Raw genomic sequence first — 26,449 nt, 5'->3', positions numbered from 1 at the left:
ATACTTGATGGGTTTTTTTCAATAAACGAGTTAAAGAACAGATATCCCCACCCTTGTGATCTTCAGTCACAGCTAACTGTTGAGATTTCCCTTTCCTACAAAGATCACAAGTCTGTTAAGACTGGAACATATTTATCCCTGCAACAAGAGGGCAAAATCAAACAAGTGATACCAGATCTCACTCCCTGAAATTTCAACCTGTATCAGGAAACTTTCACAGCCAAGTTAGTTCACTGTTACATTCCTAAGTAATAGACTGGTTCTATTACTTTAAGGGGGGGGAAGAGAGAAAAGGAGAAAAGGAGCAAGATTTCTGGTTCTGCAGAACATAAGAATCTACCGTAATGACATAAATCTCCATATTTCTACACAGCATTTCTAGAATATTCTGATCTGAGGACTTCTGTCACTGAAGAAAGCAACCTCCAGATAAGCATCATTACACTTTTTGTCCATAAATCAACTAATGTGCAATTTTTCACTGTTACGAGCTTGGAAAAATAAGTCTTGCTTGGAAAGTAAGATCAAACTCTAAATAAGGAAATTCAAAGCAAACTTTATATATCACATGCAATTTCTATCTTACTCTACTCTGTATGACCAATAGCATAAATGATATATTTATGTACTGATAGCCATGCATCCACTCCCATAGATCCCAAAATACAAGTCATGACTTCTCTGCCTCAGATTGATAGTGCCACTATAAAAGCTCTGATGCTTACCTGAAAGGAAGGACGCTATTTGGATTTATTTTGAAAATGAATGTAATGTGAGTTATAAGAAGCACTCATCTGAATTAATAATGTGATTCCATATCTTATTGTAAGTGCTTTTAGCTTCAGAAAAGATGTTTGCCTGAAGATTTTGGTTGTATTTCTCTAGTCAAACAGACCTCCTTACAGTAGTATTTTTGATCTTCATGGGTCTGTAAGAATAGTGTTCCAAGGTCTTCACTTTTCTTGTCTGAAATAAAAGAAGTAAACCTAAGAATTTAGTAGGAAAGAGGCTTTTCTTTGAGTATGTTGATAACATAAGTTAGCAATCCCACTTACTGTTTTGTATCATGCTAACCTTTGAAGAGCTGTAGAGGAATCTCACAATACTGAATTACTTGGCAAAAAAAAAAGGCAGATGAAATTCAAAGTAGCTATCTGCAAGCACTGCATATGCAAAGCAAGAAGGGACAGCCCTAACTACAGACAACACTCATGGACTCCTATAAATTTCATTCGTATGAATAGCCAAATTAAATCCTTTGATTGTTGTTCTTCATGCCCAGTAGCAGTTAAAAACAAAATGCAATTTTACGAATTATTAATTAACAGGAAACAAGACCAAACATAAAATTACTTACTCAATAACCTTCCAATGCACAACATCTGCACAACTATTTCAACAGGATGGTATACTTAGCAAAGGTATAGAGAAGGAAGCCCACAATGAATCAACATAAGGAAAAGCCTCTGTACTTAATATCTGAAAAGATTAAACAGACTAAGAAATTTTGACTTGAGGAGAAACAAAACAAACAAAAAAAAAACCAACCAAACAAAAAAAAACTCCAACAAACAAAAAAACCCCCTAGCAACAAAGCACCGACACACAACAACAAGAACAACAAAAATCCTAAACACTGAAACAAAGCAAAACAAAAACCAAAACAGATTTGGATTTTATTTTATTAATACTGTCTGTTATATGCGTGTCTTTGAGTAGACCATCAAGTTCTGATTTAGACGTTTCTCTTCAGGATGATGATGCAGACTCCATCTATACTCGGTTATATGCAACTGTGGAGATCGAGCATGAAAGTAGGAGGAAAGCATATTAAGGTGGGGGGTTCATTCTGTCTTGTTTCTTTGGTTTTGAGGTTGCCTCTATTATGCTCCTTGAAATCTACTGGGGCACCAGCTGCTACAATTATTTCAGAAGACAGGAGAGGGAGAAGATGGAATTTTTCAGCATGCAGAGAAGGCACAAATGGAATGAGATGTGGGCAGGGCACACATTTTAGAATTAGAATTTAAAATTAAGCCTTGAAATTACACCTTCAGCAGGGAAGATCAGCTTCTGGGAAATCCATCTGAGCTGTCAGTTGCTGTGGAGACAGGTAAAACAATAGAGAAGGAGGAGCATTCATTGACAATGAGTGACATGTCTTACTGACACCATACCGCTGGCTGGTACAAGGTCATGGAGCTGCAGGTAGAAGCTGCATTACGTACTGCAAACCTCAGCATAATGAAAAATGTTTGTGAGACCTATGAAAACAAAACCCTTACAAGGCTAAAATAATAACAGGAGAAAAACTTCTCAAGGCAAATATGTGAAACAGGAAAAGTGGTAAAGAGGCTTGTACCAAGTGAAATGCATTAGATGACAGGAACCACAATATGGTATGTCTCCTAAACCTTGCCACTTGCTCGTATCCTGCAATTCAATCATAGCTGTAACCTCACTAACCAGAGGAAAGGAGGAGATAAGCCAGGCTTCTCTTTTCAGGGAGGTTCTGAAATTTGCAGTATAATATCCGAAGTAACTCTCAAAGGGAAACAGAAACAATAATAAACTATTCAATAGTAAATGAAGAGTCTAGTCGCCTAAAAGTAAATCATTCTAAGAGAAACATTTGAAATAAATGAATGCTTTAGCTTTCAGCTTTGAAGAATTGTTCTCATTTTTGTGGAGTGTTTAAAGTAAGTCTAAGTCCCATATGAACCTGGCACTTCAACATGCTTAAAGGAGTACTTTAGCAGCTGACACTTGACCTGAACATACTGCATTTTTCCCCTTTCTGGAAAAGCTCAGGCATAAACCAAACACTTGTTCTTCAACTGTGCCTTCCCCCCACTTTGCTGCTGACAAGTCTGCTCCACTTGCAAAATCTGTTTTCTCATTAATTGTCTCTTGGTCCCCCAGCGACAGTCAATCCTGTAGTAGGAACAAGCATCACAATGAAGAGGACCTGTAAGTCAAATCTCAGACCACCCTCTTCATCCATGTATGGACCTGAATGCCACTCAGATGCTCAGAAGAATCAAATTGTATATCATCAGTTCATTTTTTTTCACCCTTAAACGTCCTTCTAAGGTTCCTCCTAACCTTGCAAAGCAAGAGCGCCACAATGTGGTATTGTTTTGGGTATCATTTGAAGCAGATCTCACAATCTTACCGACTGGTCAAAGTCACAGAATACTTAAGTGTGCAGCTGAACTCACATCTTTCAATTTCTGCCATCATATTCCCTGTCTATTTAAATACAATTCTCACTAAGCTACTGCTGTATGAATATCAGGGAAATTTATCACAATACAAAGGAGCCATAAGGCACTTTTAATGAACCAAGATGTGATTTGGCCAGAACAAAGACCACAGGAAGACAGATATGGTGTGAATTTTGTACAGAAAGATTACATGGTAATAAGAAAGTCTAAATTCAGACACCTTCACTGTAACTTTTATACACAACTAAATAGTCTTGTTGAAAGATCATAATGAAGGTTAGAAAAGGAAGCATTCATACGATAAAATCGTACCTTCTGTCCTGCATGCATATACATCACAATGGTGAATGGCATAGGACTGAACTTGTTTTAAAATGATTGAGATTGAGTATTATTCAGTCTGCAAGTCTTTTTTGACGAACTTGGAAAGTGTTTAGTGAATGGCGATGGGAGTTTCAGCTAAGGAAAGGATAATCTCATGAGTATGAGATTATCATACTCAAGAGCATTTCCAGAGAGAACTGCATTGTACCATTCTTCTTGCTACAGTCTCCTGTGTCTCAGACAAATTTTCACAAATGGTTCTCCATTTACATTAACCACTTTCTGATGTTCAAAACCAGACACAATGGAGCCTGACATGCAGAAGATATACCTGAGAGACTGAAGTTGAAACCAGTGTTAGTAAAGGTCTGAAAATATGAAGTACTAAGTACTCATAGGACACAAGCTGAGAATCTGAAACTTTACAAATAAGCTTCTTTCTCACCCATAACAGAAAAATTAACATCTCAGAAAGTATTGTGAGAATAAAGGGAATTAGTCCAGTTTCCAGATATGGCAGTTGTAAAAGAAAAGGGTATGAGAATATTTATAGTCTTCAGAACAAAATTTGAAGAAAAATCTAGTATAAAACAAGGAAAATAATCATATAAGTGCAGTTGATCATATATGAGGATTTGTGCATTATTATACTTCTACAACTATCTTTACTCTTATATACAAGGGAACTAAATGGAAGTTCTTGCACCAATCTTAATTATCTATATTTTTAATGCTGGATGCCAAAATGCTGAATTTCTAATAATATGCTAGCATAATACTCTTTTTTTGGTCTTGCATATGAGCTAATGTAGTATTTTTAAGTGTTTTAAGTAGAAATATATGCTACAAAGGCTATGAGAATCGGTAAGTTACAGAAAAGTACCTCACTAAAGCCTGCACCATTCTGTACTTGATTTATTATGGCCCTGACAGGAGAAATGTGTACTGTTAAACTATTCCTTGAATGAATTGAGAGGTCTGTGTTTTCTGGGAGGGAGGAACAATATCGAAATTGACAGTGAAACAAGATTTGCCAAATAGCTTTCAACAGAACAAGCTAGGAAACAGAAGTTAATGCTAGTAACAATTTAGATGGTTTACTTAATAGTCCTAGTACAAGAATCAAACTGTTTTGTGCCAGCCAAGTGATTACAAACAGCTGAATCCAAGTACTGAGAAGGGTGTGTCTCAAAAAAAAAAAAGCAGCAGGAATGGGGGGATCCCTATTTTCTAATGGTTCTTTTTTCCTTTTTTTTTTTTAAGTATCATCATGTCTCTCTCAAACAGCAAGCAGTCAAGAGCTGGATTAGCACAGATAGGGTGCAATCCCCACTGCATTTTCCCCCAGGGAGAATAACTCACTGAACAGGACTGAAGTAAGAAGCAATACACAGCTGCTCCCTGCACTGCTTTGCTCTATGTTACGATATGAATGCTATGAACTGTATTTATATCACCTGCTTTCAGATAGCTAATGTGAACATTTCAGTGCCTCGGATTTAGGCACCTCACTGCAGCAGAGTGATTCAGACTGCCTGTGCTGAAGGACCCAGACTCACCCTGTAGCTAAAAGAGACAAAGCTTTGAAGAAATTTCAGTTGTATCTCTAACAGCAAGCAGTGCAATGCAATATGAGCAAATCCTTAGGGTAAAATATGGGTGATGAGAAGCTGACATCTGCACTATGCATACAAAAGGCTCTGGACCTATTCTGCTCTGGCCTCTGGATTTGAATATCTGGTAATTGTTGGAGTACATCTTCTTGTTAATCAGAAAAAAAAAAGAGTCCATCTTGCGTTCTCCAAGACCACTCTGTGATACGAATCCAAGCACAGCATGTAGAGACAGTGAGGAGCTTTACTTCAAAAACACATTCCTAATTCATACAAAATAGCTAATGCAGGTACGTTCTCTGAATGCGACCAGGGAATGATGCAGAATATCTTAATTAGAAGTCTTTACTTCTCCAGTGACTACAAGTAACTACAAATGGGGGAAAACCCATATATATTTTGTATTTTCCTTTTACATACTATAAGAAGAAAACATATAGACCATGGAAATCTATATATTTCCACGAGAAGTTGCAGGGCATCCATACATCAGAAAACCATGCATGGAAGGCTCACAAACCTGATTAAGGAGATGTCTAAATTCAGTTGGGATTCCAAGTGCCAAACACTACTTTTTGGCTGATAAACATACACAGGAGAATAGCACTCCTCTATCTCATTAACCTAATGGCTAGCAAGTTGGATTTTCTGCCCCAAAACAGACAATGCAATTATTTGGGGCTTTTTTTATGTTTTCATAGAGGTCATGGTTCTTGAGAAGTAGCTGCCTGAACTGCTAAGATGTTCGTATTCAAATATAGTGTACAGTCCTTATAAGTTCCAGTTTAGTAGGTCTGCATATGCATAGGTCCTGAATAAGTGGATTATAAATTTGCACGCAATAAAACACATAAAATACAGCCTCCAATCCAGCCTTCATTTCCAGGTTGAATTTCATTTTGCTTGCTTTTCTGTTTGCTAGTACCACACATCATTTCATATGCTGAGTCTCTCTAATCTCACACATATAGTAAAAAAAAAAAAAATTGTTTCACAAATGTCAGCAAATGAACAGCTTTGCTTTAACCACGTATACAGACCTAGACATATATACATTTGCACCTCACAAACATGAGGCAGAATTCAACATTTAATAAATCAGTTCTAAGATTTTTAAAGTATTAGAAAACTGACCGGCATCTTAATACATCAAGAATATCTTTTATAAAAGTCCCCCATTCCATCCTTAAATGGAGTATCTTAGAACATGGTTCTTTTTCAGGTAGTCATAGAATCATAGAATCATAGAATAGTTAGGATTGGAAAGGACCTCAAGATCATCTAGTTCCAACACCCCTGCCATTGTCAGGTTCTCTTCATTGCAGGAACATGTATGACAAATCAAAACCTTTAGAATTGCCTTTTTTTGTATGGGATCATGAACAACGATGCCTAACATGTTTATATTTAACAATTTCAGTCTCTGAAAAATGTACTTGATTGAGTGAGAGTGATTAATTATGAGAACCAAAGCAACTGCATGGAAGATTTGTTGAAGGAACTAATCACAACTATGAAGTTTAGAGACTAGCAATACTGTCAGAAATACTCCAACAAGAACTGATGAGATTTTGAAAGCAAATACAATTCTACAGAATTAATGTGCAAAACATGTAAAACAAATTAAAGCCTCACATCCAAAGGGAAAGTACCACATGCAACCTCCTTCACCTCCACTCCCCCACAAGTGCTAGAGCACCTCTTTTCTTTCCCCATCCTTTTTATTTACCACTTGCTTTCCTTTTGATCCTATTGCAAATAGGTTTCCAAGTATACTTGTCTTCGGATCTTAGTTATTTGCAACTAGCACCACACAGAAATACGAATTCAACCAACATCTCACTCAGTTCAAAGACTTCTCTTATTTATTTCCACAGTTCTGTTTTTTCCCCAGTTTCTGTTCAGAGTAAAGCTTTTTCTACCAGTATCTGCTCATGAACTGCAGTGTAAGAAACAGTTTTAAGCAGCTGATCACAGTACCTGGTTTGGCATGTGTATCTGCATTGTTTGTGCCCAGAATGTGAATCAGTGGCAAGTACCAATTTTTTGCAAGGAATCAGAAAGTGGATTTTTCAGTTTTAAATAAACATTCCTTGCTCTACAGACACATGGTATGATACCAGAAGACAGAACTTTAGGCTGTTCTGACTACATAAGTTAGTAAAATAGCTGTACCTTGACCATGTAGTTTTTATATAGCAATTAAAAAGGCAAATTAGTCACAGGTAAACAAGTGGGATGGAACACCACCACTACTTAATGTTAACCCCAGAATACAATGTAAGAATAATTTTGCTCATGCAGTACTTTTCACATCATACGGCTCTAGGATATAATCACAATATGCTAGCACATTAAATTGTACTTATTTTTACACAGTTAAAAAATTGTTTGGTTTTTCTCTCCTTCCCTCGTAAAATTTTGATTTATTCACTGTTACTAAAATCACAGTTAACATAAAAAATGTCAAAAAAGTTCACACCTGCTGAACATGTCCAGGCAAGGAGGGGAGATTAAAGGAGCACTAAGTGCATGAGTTCAACCTGTGGTGCACACACTATATGTCCTTGCACAGCCTTGATTTAAACAGAAGTTGCATCTGTCTTCAGCGTTCCATACTTGAAGGTAGAAACAGCTTATTGCATGCATTATTCTAAAACAGCCTCCTTTGGGTCAAAACCTCCACTTTCTACTTTTGTTAATAAAAAGAGATAATTTATACTTTTTTTCTTTTTATACTTTTTTTTCCATTTTTTAATGAAGCTTTTTTCAAAGTCCACATGTCAGCTTTGGCAATTTCACGTTAATTTTACATTTGGATTTGATTATGCTGATTATATTTCAGTGTTATTCAACCGGATGAAAAAGCTATTGGCAATGCTAGACATCTCTGCTCCAAACTTCATGGAGTAATTATGAAATAATGGCATTAAAAATTGCCATGCTAATGAATAATTTTCCTCTCCCCAAATAGAGAATCAGACTTTTCATCTTAAAAATCAACATAATGGTAAACAGTAGATGAGCAGTGTTTTGCTTGGAGCTAGCTTATTTTCATGGCAATTTTGTCAGGCTTCAGTCTGGCAGACTGTCATTTTTTTATTCCTGTATTCTGAAGAGGATTTTGACTTTTCTGACTACAGCAGAATGGCAAAGACATTGCCTTTTCAACACACTTCTGTCTTGCCACTTGTGCTTTTTCCTTGTTTTGCCCTTTGTATTCTTTGCAAAATGTCAATGACTGAGAAGTAACAATATATCCATACTGCTGTTTGCTATTAATACTTCTCCCTCCTTCAAATGTGAAGGTAACAAGTGTAATAAACCTCTCATTCCTAATATCTTCATTTGATGTCATGTCCTATCCAAATTCAGACTGATCCTAGCACCTTCTTCTAACTCTGCACAGCACTCTTCACACACTATCAAATAACTCCATAAGGTGAGAAGTGCTGTTACTCCACGTAAGTAAATATATTCTGCACAGGAGCTGCTAAGGGCATTTTTAAGGTTAAATTCCTGACATTCTGTGAAGTTCAGAAACACACTTACATATGTACGTATTACACACTGGCCAGCCTGTGGCTTATCTTAGTCAGATGGGATGTAGAATCGTCATACAATCATAGCATGGTTTGGGCTAGAAGACACTTTAAAGTTCATCCAGCTCCAAGCCCCCTGCCATGGGCAGGGACACCTTCCACTTGACCGGCATGCCCAAAGCCCCATCCAACCTGGCCTTGAATGCTTCCGAAGATGAGCTATCCATAGCAATCCACAGGGACAGGGCAACCTCTTCCAATCCCTCACCACCTGCACAACTTCTTCCTAATGTCTAATCTAAATCTCCTCTCTTTAAGTTTAAAGCTATTCTCCCTTGTCCTATCCCCACATGCCCTTGTAAAAAGTTCCTCTTCAGCATTCTTTTAGGCCACTTTTGGATACTGGAAGGCTGATAGAAAGTGTCCCTGGAGCCCTCACTTCTCCAGGCTGAACATGGCCCACTCTCTCAGTCTGTCTTCATAGGAGATGCGCTTCAGCCCCCAGTCATCTCTGTGTCCCTCCTCTGCACTCACTCTAACAGTTCCACATCCTTCCAATTTTGGGGACCCCAGCTTGGGCCACACCACATCACTTGCAATTGGGCTGCATGGCAGATGGAGGTGCCAGAGAAGCTCATTACAGCTGGCACTCCCCTCACAGCAGAGCGAAGGGACCACTGGAAAGCCATTGGCATCTCCTACCCACAGCCCTCACACAGCTGCCCTTTCTGCTGGTCTATGAAGGCTGCCTCTGCAGCTGTTGTGGGTATACCAGGATTTAAACAGGTTAACTCCCAGAGCTGTGCCAGGAATGTGGAGGGATGGCTAGGGGTTTTCATATCCTTTTTGAAGAACTGATGGAAACCCACTGGCTTTTAAGTGTCACAGTCTAAGAATAAAATGCAGAGACTAATTATAGATGGATCATAAAAATCTGAGTTTGTAAACAAGATTCTATCAAAATCAAAGCAAAATTGCTATAGTAACACACTCACTAAAATTATGACAGATTATTTTAGCTATTGCTTCTTCTGTCCAAGTACATATTGCTGGACTTGGACTGTGTCTGTCTACTTTCAAATAGCTCTGCAGAACCAAACTTGAGTGCTTCATGCTTTTGGCTCCTCCACACTTCATTCCTTCACAAAGACTGATGGGACTCTTCTCTATATCCCTAAGGACAAAGAGTTTCTTACATACTGGTTTAACTGTCGAGCAAAAAATTTAAATCTCCTGAAATAAATAGTTCAGGAAAGGAAATTCTACACAAAGAAATAAATCCTGACCCTACTAAAATCCAACAGCGTTTTGACAGGCTTTGGTAAAAATCAGTAGTGTATCCACCAGTCAGGAACAGCTGCAGTGACAGACCCCCTCCTCATATGATTTCAGAAATATAGATAAAACCAACCTTGTGCCTGACAAGGTAAGAAACTACTCCCAAAAAAAGGCTGACAGAAAATGCACTGAAAAGAGGCTACATCATGAATGTAAGCAGATTACACTCAATGATACCTCTTTTGGAGTAACTGACAGATAAAACAGTCTGGAGTTGCAGAAGCAAAATATTAAGACAATTTGAAAGGGTGTGTGTGTGTGTGCACGTGTGTGTATGTGTGTGTGACACAACACAAAAACCATTAGTAAAAGATGGAGCAACTGGAGAAAAAGTGACATGGAGTGAATCAACTGGATATTTACTGTCATGCTATCTTTATAATAAAGGAAACACAAATTAAATACTAAACTTCAGACAAGGACCAAGGAAACAATACTGGTGGAGGAACTCTAATAACCTAGTCACTGAAAACCAATGACACTGAGCCAGCTACCCTGACTACCCAAGAAGAACAATTTCTTGATGAGACTGTTGTATCTAATATGAAACCAAAAATAAGTCAAAGAAAGAAACTCTCTTCCCAGAATGCTGTGCTTATGAACCAGGGTAACTGTCTACAGAGGTTAAGGATTCCTTATTGACTAGGTGCAGAAGAAAATGCATTTTGAGACTATATCAAATTTTTTTATATATGCCAAGGGGGCTGTGAAGAGGTTGAAAACTTACGGGATGTTTAGAGAAGGACCAAAGGAAAAGAAAGGGAAGAAACTAAGGGGAGGGACTTTCAGAAAGACATCACACAGGACTTATGCAGTTGTTAGTCAATCCGGAGCACAGTCAAAGATACATGATTAAAATCTCATATCCATCTTTCGAGCTGAGCATTAACTAAGCTCCTACCAAATGACTACAAAATTCCTTGTATGGGAGGTTTGATCCCAGTTTTATTTTGGGGATTGATGGCACTAAGGAAAGAATTCATACTTACAGTGAAAGCTGAAAAAACCCCGATCTCAGAAAACCCTGTAAGTCAACCCATCAGCATTCCACCAAATATTCACCTCCTCAGTCATGTTTGTATCTATGTAACTGTACAAGAAATGCTTCTGTAGTTCTTATATATGCCTGCATCACAATTCTGCAGCAAGCTGAATGTAGACATACCCCAGTCTCAAAGCTCCTCTGAAAACTGCTGTGTAAATTCTGAATGAACATAATGTCCTGAATGAATATAATGTCCTGACTGAATATAAAGTCTTGAATGAATGAGACTATAATGGTGTTAATCACAAAGGAAAGCTGTTCTCATTTATTTAACTGTTCCCTGAAATAATCTTGGCAAAATGTTTTTGGTCTTGTTAAAGTTTCATTGTAAGTACTTCATATTTATGTACTGCTTGTTTTTCTCAAGAGAAGATACATGAAGATAGGAAAACTTAGTAGTGAAGGTCAGCAGTATACAATCAATAGATTCATCATATCAGGTATACAGAATTAATCAGAACTTAATTTCATTAAACTTTATGCTTTTGGAAACCTTCTGCATTTTGACGAGCAGCCTCACCATTTCTTGAAAAATAGCCCAATTAAAAAATAATGAACCTTTTTTTTTCTGAAAGTGACTCATTATCCTGGTGGTTTCCAACAGCAACTTAGAGCTCAGTTTTATATCAAATTACTTTGTGCCTGTTGGCCAGTAATACCTTTCCAACCTTCTAAGGTGTTTCTGAAGTCAAGCAATTTCCCCAGGAGAAAATTTGAAAGCTGCTGTTATTCCCACTGCTGTGTTTGTTTCTAGACTCAGAAAGCAAATAAAACTTTCAGTGAAAACAGATAGAACCCATGGGATGTTCAAGACCTCTCTCTTCCACCTTAACCTTAGTGGAACACCTTAGAAGGTGAATAGCTTCATCTTCAGCAGAGAACACAAAGATTTCTGCTGCTGAGTCTCCATGGAGTATTTTTTGTTTGTTTACAGCATTATTCTTTTAAAAAAAAAAAACATATTTATAGGATGCAAAGTGTTTAACCCTTTAGCAGGGGTCTGTGAGGAATCGCTCTGCACCACCATCCCCTCCCAATAACAGGAAAATAAAAGCAACTTCCAAGAATGCCGTTTTGTGCATACATTTAAGGAAAAAAAAAGGGTCACTCTTTCAGAAAACAGGAAATATTTCTGTGCAGAAAATATTACTTATGACAACTCGGCATTCCTTTTTGAGGATCCTGGCCAGTGGGAGCAGGCAATACACACCTTCTGAGGTTGGGAGCAAAACTGGTATCTCAAAAGTGGTTGGGTTGCCTTTTGTGGGAATCCACAAGCCAACTGACACCTACAGAACCTCATATTTCAAGGTGCAGATGCTGGTTTTCACTGTGGTTTGTCCCCCTAGAGTACTTAAAGAAAAAAGGTCTTCTATCATTACTGAGAAATCGTAACAAGGTGAAAGGAACCGCAATTCATGGCACTTTGTCTAATTCAGGATACAATGGCTCAGGTAGTAAGTTTCTCATCAAATGCCTTAGCAGATTATGCCATAAACCAAAGCATTTGCCAAACATCTTTTCGATTATTGCTGACTGCTTGCAATCTAGTATTTGATTATTAATAATTTAAATAACGTTATCAGTACAGAAAAAAAATTATTCAAATATTCCTCAAGAGAGAAAAATAAGGGAAAAACAACTTCTTTGCAGCCCAATTTTCAAATTGATTAAGTTTTTTATTAAGAAAAGCTTCAAGATCAAATAGCAATACCGGTCTACTTCAAAGGTACTTTATGTTTAAATAGATTTACTATAGGTAGGGCAAAAAAAAATAATTTTGACAGCTTGCTCTCAATCTTCTCTATTACAATATTTTTTGCTTTGTGTGCAATAATTATTTCTTGGCCAGAAACAGAATGAAGAAGCTATCTAGCAGAGTAGAGCCTGCCCTCACCTTACAGAAGAATTGCATATCTGGGATGCTGCTTTCAGCCTTACACATATATGCATTTGTTGGACTCCAGCCGGAGAGAATATTGCAGGTCTTTCAGAACAGTGTCCCCCAATGTGCTGACAAACAGGCAGGAAACCAAGCACCTTCCCTGGCTTAGTGAATGTGGTATTATTTATACACGGTGAGATCACTTCAGAAGGAAAGATTGCATGATTCTCTTCAAAAAGGGCCTTGAAGATGCTCTCCCAAAAGGTGAGGAGTGGGGACTCAACTATCTCACTCATCAGCATCACTCACAGGATTTTCCTCCTATGTTAGACTCACTGGCTGATCACTCAGTTCTGACTAACTCTCCTTGTGCATCATCATATCCTGTAGTCTTATTTAAACACCTTTATGAAAACTTTATCCTACAAGGTAGGAAGCTGCCTAAAAATAAGGGGCTGTATCAGTAAATACAGTGATGCCCTAACTCTTTATGGAAGCAATAAATATTCCAGCAAACACAAGCAACGTTAAAAAATTATCTGTTATTTCTTCTTCTTTTGAAATGCAGAGGTATGTATGTGTCTATGTAGCATAAACAAGAAATATTTGGGGCAGAACAGAAAAGAATGATTTAGAATGAAAAAGAAGAAGAGGACCTCCCCATAAGCAACTGAGAAGACATTCAGAATGTATTCCTTAACTTGTCTTTGTAAATTAGCACCTCACTGCTGAAAGGCAAGCATGCAGCTCTCTTGTAAAATCAGAACAATCAAAATATGTTTTCAACAAAAATTTGTTTGTATATTGAGTTCCTGCTATAGCTAACACAAGTTAGTAAGTACTTTTGCTCCAAAGGGGTCCACATGATTAGCACTTGCAGATCACAGCAGGGTGAAATAAAAATGAGACAAGTATTTGTGAAATAAATATCAGTAACATTTACAAATTTGCCTTTCATATGAGAATGTCAAAAATACAAATAGCTGTTGATCAGAAAATATGTCTGCTAGCTATTACTATAATTTTCCCAAAATGCTTACTGTGGAAAATTATAAATAACTAGTCTCATATTTGCCAACTCAAACTAATTGAGTTTGTACTTCTGTATATCTATATTGATTTGATACAAGCTTACAGAAGCTCCAGGTACCATTTGGAGAAGCTTTATTCTGATACTTCAGTGCTTCTGACTCGTCTGAACAGTCACTGCATGCCACAGTTTAATCAGCTCCCAGTATCAGGCAAACCACAGAATGGAACAAAAAGATAAGCATTTGTGTGTCAGCCATTAAAATGATGATGATCCTAATTTGCCAACTCCATTAGTCTTTCTAGAAAGGTTTATTGTCTGTGATGTACAATAACTGTAATAATGATGTTGAAAAGACCATAAAAAATAACCTAAAACTACATAAATCAGTAGCAAAGTTACACGTGTGATTCTTCAGCCCAAAAGAAATTTATGGAGTTGCATCAGATTTGTTCAACATTAAAGACTAATATCTGGATGAATCTCCTCTTAACTGCAGAATTTTCTTCATCTTTAATTTGACTTTTGCTGGTTTTTCAGGCAAAAATGACAGAGAAATTCTGTAGTTTCCTCTTATGTCAAAAGCAGGTTTACTTTGTGAGATCCAGCAGGCACGAAGTAATAGCAATGACCATCTTGTCACCAGAAAAACTGAAATTATTCTAGAATATTCAAAGAAGTAAAAACTAAAAATGAACGGAAAACAATGCAAATATTAAAAAGAAAATTGGACCTCACTTATAATGCAAAAGTTTTCCACAGTGTTGTTTTGTTTTTTTTTAATGAAAAAAAAACCAACTGTCAGATGTATAATATGATTTCAGCAGACTTTTTGAATAAAAAGAGCTGTTGGGTACATATGTCTACACAGTGGACACAATACTTCAGTGCATTCTTCACAGTTTAAGAGAAAGCATTGTTACTTGGGCAGACCTTGAGAGAAGAGCAATTTAAATTTATCCATCAGATATTCATCACTTGAGCAATGGTCTCTAGTTACGTGTTTAAGTTTTGACAATAACCAGATTTTGGTATACAAGGTGCAAAGAATTTGTGGTTTGGCCAGTTTCTATATGGAGTATAGACTGTGCTCTAGACAATGATTTACAGTGTCCAGCTGGAGCTGCTTAAAAAGAAAACTCAAGACTTTAAAATACAAATTAACAAGGTACAAAGATACTTCCACAAAGTATTCATCAATTACTGTGGCAATCTCAGTAGGATATAAAGCTGGTGTCTTTTAAATGGAAAATTTTAAAAATTAGGCCACATATCTATTTCTACTACATTTGTTGTTTATGTAATAGAAAGAGATTTAAATGGTATGTGCATAACTATAACAGAAATACAGGCATAAATATAAAATGTAAGCTCTGTGCAGACAGGACTGTCCCTTCTTTGCACTGCTTCAATGCTTTACACAATTACATTGCAATTTTGAATTTACTAAATTTACTTGAATCATTTACTGCTTTGATTACTTGTGTAAGAATACCCACAATTAATTCTCAATCAAATTCTGCCATCAGCTGCATCCAATGGAGATAGATACACAGAAATCAGGTTTGGGGGTCTTTAGCTCAGAAGACTAGTAGTAGAAATGTTCATTTACCCCACAACCAATCTGATTACAGTCAATTCATAGACGGCTTTTAGTATGCTGTCTTAGTAATTAAAGAAGAAAGCAGCTTTGAAGTTCTTATTCAAATAAAGGTACAGGACTTCTGAAGATCAGCTTTAAGAACAAGCTAATCACTGTTTCAGTGTTCAATTTCAGGAAGCCATTTCTGTGAGTCCTTTCACTTCATCGGCCATGCTACATTGCAAAGACAGGTGTTTGCATTTAATCAATGCATTTTAGTTATGTTCCAGGTATTCAATTAACACTGCTCATTGCTAGCCCATAGTCAGCACGACAGACCATCTTGGAACAGCAGCGGTCAAGGAATATTGCTCCTGGCTTTACACCAAATTCAATAATAAACCTCCCCTGCACCATTCTTTTAAATACCTTTTGTTTTTTAATTAGATTTTTATTTTCTGCTCAGAAACACCTAAATCTCCATTGAGCCAACAAAACCCATTTTGCCATTTTGATTAGCATGATCTGTCTTCCCTGCTTTTTTTTTTTCTCTTTTGCAGCTGGACTGCTAACACAGCATAGTCTACCTCAAAAAATATAAGAGATGATTTTGTTAAGGAAGGTTTTACTGTGGGTCAGCTTTGGCATCTTACATTTTTGAAACATGCATGATACATAAAGTTTGGACTGGACAAGAATCAATACCGTAAATTGCAATGATTCTAACTGGTTAAAGAGCACGTGTCTGAGTCAGAAACTGTTCAATAGGTATTTTCCATAGTTCTCAGATAATGCTGACACACAATATGATATTATAGCTATTTTTATAAAAGGAATCTAAATTGTTTACACATACCATTATCTTGTATGTTAAAAGTTGTAAAGCCAAAAGCTAGTTTCAAATAAATAGTATTTGCATTATGTGCTTAGGCTGTAAATCAGTTCTGCACAAATAAGACACAGACACTGTTTGTACGTACAGCTCCTTCCTCTGTGAAACATTACATCAGTATAAAAGATGCAAAACACATCAAGTTTAGTCACTGGACACTGAGTGTTCACCATCCCTTGCCTTTGATCTGACACTGAACTGTTTAAGTTTCTTAGGGACTAGCACACATTTAAAAATTAGGGTACTCAAAAATTAACATACATTTAAAAATCATGCAACAGCTTCTGGACTCTGCTGACTGATGACTGGATACTTATGACAGGAATAGCAGCATCCTGACACTGCTTTTAACAGTTTGTATTTCAGCACTATTATACGCACAGTTTTATTTTATATGTCAAAGGTACATATAGTTGGGAATGGGGACCCTCAGGTGTAGATTTAAAACATGAAAACAATAAATAGCAATATAAAAACCTGCAGTCTGATAATCTGATCAATTTGCCTCATAAGCCCCCAAATTTCAAGGTGCCATAAAATCAGCAGACACTTACTAATATGACCACATTAACTACAATACATTGACATAGTAACAAGCAGAGAATTTTCCTAAGGTAGTGAAGCATCCTCAGTGTGATCCCACATCTCAGGCAGATGTTCAGCTCCTCCAGTTCTGGAAGACAGATGACTTTTGCTAGTATGGTTTGTCAAATTGTGGTGATGCAGTTAGAAAGTCAAATACAAAAGTGGGAGTAATAGCCAAGAATGTTCAGCTGCTGGTAGTATCTTCTCTATTATACCATAAGAGTACTTTACTACTGCCACATGAGAGAAGATAGACAGTCCTCTTGCAGTTTCATGATAATTATAAGACATCTAGGAAAAAAAACAGAGCACTTCTGCTCCCTTCCTCCTTCTTTCCATCCTACTCATACAAATCCTTGCATGAAAGCATGAATGCAATTCCCCTTTGGTTTCTTTTCCCTTCTCCCAGATCTTTAATTCTGCTCTGGGAGAACAATTAACACAATAAATGCAAAGTGACTCAAGCAATGAGATAAAGAAGTGCTCCCATTCATGCTTCATGCACCCTCCAGTAACAGTCCCTTCTTCGACAATTCATCCTGCCCTATATTCTCTCCCTGGTTCTCCAAGTCACACTTTTGCTAGGCTCACTACCTCTATTTAGAGCTGTGTATTCGGACTCCAAAGTCACATTTTGATACCTTCACAAGACTGCCCAAAACCAGAACAGAGATCAGTGTGGCATCTACTGAGCAAGAGAAATGATGGTTCCAGATTCAAATGCTGAAACCATACATACCAACACTTTATCCAAAATATTTACCTACACTACTTGATTGATATCACTAGGAAAATGAAATTTAGACAAGAACAGCTCAAACACAAACATTTCCTGAAGACAGGAAACTGAATCCTGAACTGAAAAGAGCCTACAGGAAAAATACACAGAACCTGACAGGAGCCTCCCTGGCCATGACCATGAATCGGCACCATCAGACTTTTGGTAGGATAACTGGGCATAAAGATCTTTTCCCTAATATTATGCTTCACTTCCTAAAAAAATAATACCATTTAAGAAAACCTTTTTAGTTTCTTGCTTATAGACTCCCAAAGTTAAACTCCAAGGTCATAAGGGATACTGTAACTCTAAAGCAAAGTGCAAACATATGACATGAGAACTATAGTAAGGCATTCACAGACTACATTTTGCTGCATCTTTCTTCCACAGGTTTCACAACGACAGCAATGTCCACTTATATCCTCACACCCAGAAGTTCAAAAAACTCATCCCATGCATTGACTTCCCTCCAAGCCAAACTCACAAAAAAAGCCAGATGGGTGTCCCCATAGCCTCTAGTATGTTAGAAACTCAACACACTCATCTCTATCATAGATATCCAAGAGTTACAGCTACAGAGACCGACAAAGAATTTGTTTCTGGCAACAGAGGACCTAGGTTGTATTTCCTACTCTTTAGTCAAGCATCAGGCTTGAACTAACAGGACTCCCCAAACAGTAGGATTAGCATAACTGACTTAGCCCTTGATCTTTCTGATATATATGAACTGAGCCCTGCACAGGTTTTTTTTTTACTGTATGTATGTTTGCATTTATGTGTGTTTTTCAGAAGGGACCCATTAAACAAAAGTTTCAACCTGGCTTGCAAATACCTATCCTGATAACATGCAGCTTCTCAGGCTCTTTCAGTGCTTAAATGTGACTCTGAGGCCACTCCAGGTGAAAGCCATCATTTTACCCCTGCACACACACACATGCATATGCACAGATATGACCATGTTATTCTGCAAGTGTACCTAATTTAATTTAACAGTCCTACAAGGCACCTGTTAAAAGCAGTCAGGACTTCCACTTATTCTGGGAGATTTGCCCTATTTTAAACTCAACAGGTCAGTGAGCAGGTCCAAGGCTCCATTGTTAGTCGAGTGTCTGCAGAAATGCTTCTTTCAGGAGGAAAAAAAAGCACAGCTCGGGATGCTCGGTACCCTTTACATCTGCTGCTCAGCTGGAGATGCAGTTAAAAGGCCATTAGAAGTGCAGGGTGACAGACCTCGCAGGCGAGGCGAGCCAGAGAGCAATTTGCTGTTTGCATTAGGAGTATCAGCCCTTGCTACTTCTTTTTGATGGACCAAAAGTGGCTCCTGTCCCACGTCCTGAAAATCAAGGCCAGGCAGCTGGAGGACCTCCATCCCTGGGCTGATTCTGCCCAATGGAGCCTCCGCCTGGGCACCCTGATTTCTACAGCAGACTGGTGGGACACAAACCCTCCCAGAGCTATTAATAACTCCTGGCTTTGCACACTGGAGACTTGCTCCAGCGGGCATAAGCAGTAGAGTCCAAATTGCTGTCACCCTTGCAATCTGCAGGAGTGCCTGCCTTCAAGTGCTGCGTGTCTTCTGTGGTTTGTAGCTGCTCAATAGAATAAAGTACCTTTGTTTCACTTGGCTGGAAGGAAAAGGTCACGATAGCCGAAAGCAGCTCATCAGAGAGAGCTGGTGGTCGCTGTGACAGCCTCCCCTAACAAGAACTAGAAAAAAAAAATCTTATTTGGGAAGCTTGGTTTTTTGGATGTGTGAAGGATCTATGGAGCAGTAAGTAGTGAGGAAAGTAAACCTTAGTTTCAGTGGGGTTTAGGCTGGTTTTACATACAGAGGAATAAAGTGCTATGAATTTTACCAGGCATATGTTTTCCTGCCATCTGCAACACATTTTAAATTCCTTTTGCATCTTGTAATGTATTCTCTCTGTTTAGCATAATAACTATTCTGCCTTTAAACACCACCTTTATATGCTGTTCTTAGGAATTTGTGGAGAAGTGTTAATTCTTTTACACATATTTAAGCTGCTGAAATAATTATGCCTGGTAGTACGAACAGTCAAAACCACAGAATGAAGGTTCCCTTCCCAGGGAGATAGCACCCATTAAGCAGGTACGAAGGGGCACATACAGTCATAGTTCATTGAAAATGTAATTTCATTTTGCTAGTAATGGGAGTGCTGATACTTTGATACCATAATGGAGTTTTAAGCACCACGCTTGTTATTTCAACTAGAAACTTTAATGTAATTATGCATTTTTACTTTACTAAGCAGAAAGGAAGATTAGTATGCATAGTTTTCTTACATGTATCGTGGGGAATAAGACAGATCTCTGAGTGATATAGCAAGATGCTCAAGTCAGTCAAAAGAAATGGCAGGTGGTAATTTTAAAGACAAATTACCCAGAAAAGCTTTTATTGTTGATCACTTGTTATAAGATTTGCCATTTGCAAGTAACTGTACATTCAGCTGAAACTGACCTTTTATGAGAGCCAAGTGGTAATATAAATGAATTTAATATATTCTTTATTGCAGTAATATAAAAAGAATGGCCTGAGCTTTTAACATAGTGCTTGACCTCTCTGGTGTCTGAACACCGCCTAATCTCAGGAGTATTTCACAATAGCATATGATGAAATAAGCACTAATACAGTATTAGAACAGTTAACACATTCGCACTTTTAAGTACAGAAAATATTATAGCTTTAGGTATGCTTTTTGATTATAAATCACACTGATGACAGAAAGAAAAAAGATTATTAGAGTACAATACACCAAAATTCATCACTACACTAATTATTAAAGCATCCCCTTTTCTTTCTTAAAGTCCCTCTTTCCAAGATACTCTACCATAATGTCACATCGGGAAACTCCAGACGCTCAGATTTAAAATCCACAATCAAAGGTGAATTATTTATGAGCATTAAAAACATGTTATTTCTTCTCAAAGGCCCTGATCTTACGAACAGCACCTTTAGGTTTAGAAGTGCATACGTAAGTTGTATTCCCTTTAATGGCATCAGTCACAAACAAACCAATAAATATGTACAAAAGCGATAGCACAGCGGGGTGTTCGAAAAGCTGTACTTCCTCCTAGCTAAATGCACGCACTGTTTTATTATCATACACCACACACTCACAATGGGAAAATAAGGGACACCATATGGGGAGGTGACCAGAGAGTCTCTTGATGCTGCAGTTACTGAAATCTCAAATAGAAGTTGGGAGCAGCCATACATAATGTGGCTATATACTGTATAATGCTAAAACAAAACAAGTACAAAGTTTATGTGAAATTCCATGCCCATCTTCATTGTCGTCACTGACATCAGGAGCGAATTCATCTCTAATGGGCTGATTCAGATTTCACAAATTTGCGTTGATTGTATTATTGATTTCAGTAAGGCTATTATTGTTTTTTTTTACACTCATGAGACAACCACACAACGTGCCTGTGAATCCCCAGTTGCCTCCTGGTCTACAGGCACTTTCTTTGCACAACTCTCAGTGGCAGCAGTAGAGAAACAGTAAAAAAAGGCATTAATTAACACACGCTTTCACACAAACTCGGTCAGGAGGCTTTTCCGCTGCTCTCCTGTCAATCTATCACTACATTTTAGAGCTACTTATAGGAAAGCAAAACATTCAGAAAGAGTATCTTGGGAACATCTGACACGGACTAATAGCTCAACTGTGTAAGTGACTGCTGAGTTTATTTTGATTATTATTATTACCACTTTAGAGCTACAAGCAACTGTGTTATGCATGCTAGCTTTCTTCAGTCAGCACCTCTGTATTATGCCAGTATGAAGCCCATTCATCAAAGTACTATTTCAAGTGACTGCTTGACCTTCAAAATGAAGAGTTTGCTTCTGCTTTCATTTCAGCTACTTTCACTACAATGTCCCTGTGTTGCCAGAATCTCACCTTGTTCATCACCTGCACAGAAGAACAAAGCTCACCAACTTCTTAAGCAGCATTTGGAATTCAACATCTTTACAGCTGGACGCTTTACCAGCACACTTTTAGTCCTTCTTTATACACATTACTTTTCAGCATTTAGTAAATATATATATATATATATATACATATATATATATATATACGCCCCCCAAAAAGAAACAGAACAAAATATACTTCTCCTTTCAAAATCTCTAGATCAACTGGAAGTGGAAAGGCACCAATCAGGCACATCTATTACTTTTAAACCATCATACATTCACCTTCATTCACAAAACTTTGAGGCAAAGACACATTCCACCTTTAACTTTCATGTTTCACCTTCATGGTTTCCCCTAAGATGCTGCAAGTTACTGAAACTGTGGCTGCAATTAAACCTTTTACCTATTGCTAATAGGTATGTGCTGTGATTTTCCTCTTTTGTACTGACTTTCAAGAGACAGATTTTCCTACAGGAAAACATTTCCTGCGAGTCCTCAGGAGCTCCACTCAGTGCTCGTGAATGTTGGGTCACAGCAGCGTGAGTCTGACAGTTCAACTCTTCTTCACATGCCATATCCTCCACAGCAGCTGTATGAGAGGGCAGGTTTGACAAGGATAGTGCAGCACATACCACAAGCTGATGCTACCCACCCTGCACCTGGGTGACGCACAGAAACAAGCCTATGGCAGCATATTAAGTACACTTCAAATTTTCTTCCTCCCCTACTCCCAGCCGAAGTTTCTCTATTGAGGACTTACTTTGGCAACCAACTTGAAACGCTCTCACAGCACCAGAATTTAGTGATCAGACAAGACATCAGATGCAGCAGGTCGATTACAAATAAGTACTGTGCAAATTGCATGGAGCAATTTAGCACTGTTGTAAAAGCATAGCAGATAACCAATCGCATTATTACCAACTTCAACACATTTCATGCGCAACAGAATATTGCAGGAAAACCTTGCCTTACAGAGCAAAAACTGTCAGCTTTTTGACTTTGTAATTTCTACCTTCTCCATTCAAACGTGAGTGCCAGTATAAATAATTCTACTAAAGTTATCTACCTAACAAGCCTGCCTTTGCAGCTCCATTCAACAGAGGGCTATCTCTGTGTCCACAGCCTCTCCATTTTAAACAGATTCTTCAACACTTTCCATCAGCATATACACACTACCTCTGCAGTTCACCAACTTTCAGCAGTCCTAGCTATAAAGCAGCTTTTAAACAAATAATAAATGAAAACATACAACTACCGTTAAAGTAAAACACATAAAACATACTGCATATTACTGTTCTCCATCATATTATCAAGCCATTGATGCAAAATGTTTTGAAAACACAGGGTTTGTTCAGAAATATGACTGTAGTTAAAGTTCTTTGAAGTCCTTAAAACATGAGGTATTTGACAGAATACACTTCTTTCACAACAGTAACAAATTGCTTCCTTAACCAAGTCAGTATGGAGGAAAAAGACGAATGAAAAAAAAATATATACAGATTCTGAAACCTGTACACTGATTGCTTTAATTAAACTTCCAACATTGCACCAGCTTTCAAACACAGAGCTTTCACATTAACAAGAGCAGATGCTGCACAGTTATTGCACAAGCTCTCAGCACCGTACACGAACAGCGCACTACAAAACACACAGAACAGCTCAGAAGTTGATAACCCCAACTAGCAACGAGGCAGATAAACCACAAGGAAAACAACTTGTAATAGGAAGCTCTGAAAAAATAACTCATACCTGCATAAATCACGTATTTAACCATAAAAGTATTTATGACTTACAAAGTTTAGCAGGAAACTGAGGAGTAATTTGGGATTGAACTACTTACTACTAAATATTTAAGTACCCTAAGTCTTCCTGTACTGATACACATTAACAGAAACTCACATATGCTGTGTTTACTTAAAAACTTCATGGTGACTTTGTACTGTACATTCAGAAATAAATAAGACAGTAAAACTTCTCCATAAGCTGAAAGCAACAAGTGTTTACCCGAAGTTACTGGAAGTCTGGAATCCACTGGAAATTATAATTTATTTTTTTATATAAATGGGACAGAGCATATACTACCATCCTATTTCAAAGCCGACGGAGTAACAGTGAGAGAAGGGAAAGCATTATTGCATATTCAAAGGCTCTGTGGCTGACAGGAGAGATTTCATGATTTAATGGAACTGACAGGAAACCTGGAAAGAAATCTTTAAAAAGACCACAGTAAAATCGGTCAGCTATAGGCACAAAGGTGTCTGTGGAATAGTTACTTACACACATAGGCCCTTTACTCTCCTGCCTTGCCCTAAACCTCATCAGTAGGTCAGACCCATGTGTTTGAGGGGCCTAAGGTGGCTACGCAGAGATCTAATCTGTTCTGCATTGGCAACGAGGAACAAGCTTTCCCATGGTTTTGTGAAATACATCCTCGCTGTCCAGAGATTTTCCACATTTATCACTCCTCATGTAAAGTGCTAAACACTGCACAGTGAGTAACTGTGGCTTTATTTCACCTCAAGGAAGATAAATTTACTGCTTCCAGCCTTAAAAAGGAAGCAAGCAAACCAAGGGCCATCTAATTCACTCTTATAAACAGCAAAACCTAACAGCAAGTGCCAGCAGCAAAGCGGAAATCTTTCTCAAGGGCTCAAGCAGTCTGATTCAAGCAGCCCAAGCTCATGCCTTCCCATATAATTTCTCTCTTTTTGCCGTGCTCTCCGACTGCTATAGGGTTATCTACCCCGGACATCTTTTTAGTCATTCAGTCCCAGAGATGCGAGAGTTGTGAGGAAAAGCAGGAAAATAAAATTACAACAAAAAAAACCCACAACCCCCTCAGCTTCGTAGGCAGATTGAGATATAACCTGTTGTAGGCATGTTTCAGCAGAAGGAAGAGCTAAGTAAAAGGCTGCCTGGGGTCTCGGGCGAAGGCGGGGGGGGTGTATGTGTGCGTGGGTGCCTTTCCCCAGCAGCCGATGCCTCCGCTCGGTCGGGCCGCCGCGGAGGCGCCCGCCTGCGCCCCCAAGGGACGAGCTGCCGAGCCCGGGGGTGCGCGGCCGGGCTGGCCCTCGGAGGGGCACGCCGCTCCCCCGGGCCGAGGTGAGTCCGAGAAGCTGCGCTGCCTTCACCCACCAACCCCGCCGCCGCCGCCGCCGCTGCCGCCTCCCTCACGCCCTGTCCCTGCTAGCAGAGGGCAAAGTTATTCCCCTCACACGGCGGCAGCAGCCGCTGCGGAACCGCTCGCTGCCTCTCGCAGCCCGGCTGCAACTCTGAAGAAGTTTCTGCCGGCGAAAAGAACCGCGGCTCGCCGCCGACCCCCCTTTAGTTTATCTCATTTTTTCACCCCCGTTAGACTTTAGTTACTCATTTACTTGCACAGACACACGTCCTACCGGGAAGCCCCCGAGTGCCACTAGGGCAAGCCGCTCCGCGCCGCGCAAACAAAGCAGCAATTCACGGCCCCGCTTCCGCAGGGGGTGCTTCCCCCCAGCCCCGCTCCGCCCGGACCCTTACCTGCGATCTCCTGGTAGGGCACGCTGGCCAGGCTGAAGCCCTTAGCGCTGTACGCCTGCCGCACCTCGCCGCAGCTCCGCGCCTTGCTCTCGGCACCCGCGCCCGCGGCCGGCAGCGGCGGCAGCAGCAGCAGCGACAGCAGCAGCCCCGCCAGGGCGCAGCGCCGCGCAACCCCCTGCGCCGCCGGCATGGCGCGGCGCGCAAGTCCCGCGCAGCGCGCAAGTCCCGCGCCACCGCCGCGCCCCCTGGCTGCGGAGAAGGCGGCCCGGGAGTCCCCTGGCAGCCGAGGCAAACTTTTGAGAGGCGGGGGGCAGATGGGCGCGCACCCACACACAGGCGCGCAAGGCGGGGGAAGGAGAGCGGCAGCCTCGTCGTGTCGTTCCCCCCCCGGGTCCTTCTCCAAACGCAAAAATAGGAAAAAGAAGAAAAAGGGGGGTGAAAATCTGGCCGTAGGCTGAGGATTGAACCCGCGGGCGCGTTGCTGCGAGCGGAGTCCCTCGATCCGCCGCGGAGCTGTGCCGGCTGCCTCTGCGAGGCTGGAGGTGGTGGGGAAAGCAGCCGGCGTGGGGATGGACTGGACAGCGGCTCTGTGCGTGCCTCTGTGAGTGTGTGCGTGTGCGTGTGCTGCACTGGGTGCGTGTGCCTGTATTTACGGGATCCGGGGAAACCTCTGCTCCGCGCAGCCCTGGAGCAGCCTCCTGAGCCAGGCAGGAAGAAATCCTGGAGACAGCCACCGCGAGCCGCACACGGACACACACATACACGCACACACACACACAGAAACGTGCTACACATTGCATCGCCGAAATACGGGAGCAGAAAGCAAAACCTGGCGTGGATCGCTGTTTGCTGGATGAAGGAAGGAAAAGCACCCACAGCCCCGAAAACTTCCTCCGCATCAGGAATCCAGCCGTTTCTAGCCCAAAAATTACAGATCGCCTGCTAGCGAGAAGTCAAAAAAAAAAGGCACTCTTCCTCGGTATTGCTCTGTGATGCCAGGATTGGAGTGGCACTTGTAGACACTTCCCTCCCTCTCCCCCCATTAGTTATTATGTTGCACACCTAAATACCCGAACTGAAAAGCTGGAATGAGGATGAGTCCATTGCCTAAAAGAGAGAAAAGGAAGGATGTTTCTGTGCATCACACAGAGA

General features: G+C 39.6%; 1 protein-coding gene across 1 annotated transcript in view; it reads right to left on the bottom strand.

Annotated features, from left to right (window-relative positions):
- GPC6 (glypican 6) overlaps window positions 1–25,627 on the bottom strand; it is a 710,559-nt gene extending 684,932 nt beyond the window's left edge. Inside the window, exon 1 of the mRNA XM_031045196.2 lies at window positions 25,298–25,627. Within this exon, the coding sequence (XP_030901056.2) occupies window positions 25,298–25,487 (190 nt within the window). The 5' untranslated portion in view covers window positions 25,488–25,627. The remainder of the gene's footprint in view (window positions 1–25,297) is intronic.
- Between the last annotated feature and the right edge of the window lie 822 nt (window positions 25,628–26,449).

Source organism: Melopsittacus undulatus, chromosome 2 (genome assembly GCF_012275295.1).
Source record: "Melopsittacus undulatus isolate bMelUnd1 chromosome 2, bMelUnd1.mat.Z, whole genome shotgun sequence".
NCBI classification, from domain to species: Eukaryota; Metazoa; Chordata; class Aves; order Psittaciformes; family Psittaculidae; genus Melopsittacus; species Melopsittacus undulatus.
This window is presented reverse-complemented; position numbering and strand designations above follow the sequence as displayed.